Genomic DNA, 1,074 nt, shown 5'->3' with positions numbered 1-1,074 from the left:
TTGCCTACTCATAGTGACCCTATAGGACTCATTCCATACTCATAGCGACCCTATAGGACAGAGTAGAATTGTCCCAGAGGGCTTCCAAGGAGTGGCTGGTGGGTTGAAACTGTCAACCTTTTGGTTAGCAGCTGAATGCTTAACCACTGCACCACCAGGGCTCCAACCAACCACAGATACAGGGGTTAAGATTTACAACACATATTTTGGGGGGACACAATTCGATCCATCACGTTCCCCGAATCCCCTCCCAGGGCTGATGAAGGTGCCCTTGAGGCTCAGCATTAATCATGCACTGCTCCCCCCCTCCCCTCCACCAGCAAGGAGATCAAGACCCTGCAAGAGGAGCAGGATGAGATCACCCTGCTCCTGAGTCTCATCAAGTCCTCGAAGTACTTGAATCTGAATGAGAAGAACTACATGGAGCTGCGGTTCTTGCTGCAAACCAAGGAGGACTACGAGTCCCTGATTAAATCCATGAAAACACTGCTGACCGAGCTGGATGAGAAGGTGTGGCCTTTCTCTTAAAGGGTTCTCTTAAAAGACCCAGAGCAGAGGAACGGGTGGGTGAAGCACCTTGATGACCTAGGCAGGACCTGACAGCCAGCATCCACAAACCAAAACCAAAAACCAAACCCATTGTTGGTGAGTCGATTCTGACTCATAATGACCCTATAGGACAGAATAGAACTAACTGCTCCGTAGGGTTTCCAAAGCTGTAAATCTTTCGGGAAGGAGACTGCCCCATCTTTCTCCTGTGGAGCAGCTGGTGGATTTGAACCGCTGACCTTTTAGTTAATAGCCAAACGCTTTAACCACTGCGCCACCAGAGCTCCTCAATATCCACAAAGACTGTATTAATAAACGGTGTCATTTAACGCCTCCCTCACCAGGCTGTCAGCCTATCCCAGTGCCTGGCACATAGTAGGTCCTCACTCAATATTGTCTGAATGAACATGGAGACCTCATTAACATCATTTCTCTGCTTAAAGCCCTCCAGCACTAAATTGTATGCCCTGAAAAATGCTGAATTGGCCAATGCTGTGTTATATATATTTTTACAACAATAAAAAA

At 47.6% G+C, this 1,074-nt stretch overlaps 1 protein-coding gene across 1 annotated transcript in view; it reads left to right on the top strand.

Moving 5' to 3' along the window:
* CCDC63 (coiled-coil domain containing 63) overlaps positions 1–1,074 on the top strand; it is a 37,260-nt gene that overhangs the window by 13,303 nt on the left and 22,883 nt on the right. Inside the window, exon 4 of the mRNA XM_012556279.2 lies at positions 321–510. Coding sequence (XP_012411733.2) covers positions 321–510 — 190 coding nt within the window. The remainder of the gene's footprint in view (positions 1–320; positions 511–1,074) is intronic.

Source organism: Trichechus manatus, unplaced genomic scaffold (genome assembly GCF_000243295.1).
Source record: "Trichechus manatus latirostris isolate Lorelei unplaced genomic scaffold, TriManLat1.0 scaffold00061, whole genome shotgun sequence".
In the NCBI taxonomy this organism is placed as follows: Eukaryota; Metazoa; Chordata; class Mammalia; order Sirenia; family Trichechidae; genus Trichechus; species Trichechus manatus.
Note: the sequence above shows the minus strand (reverse complement) of the source record. Positions and strands in the feature narration are given on the sequence as shown.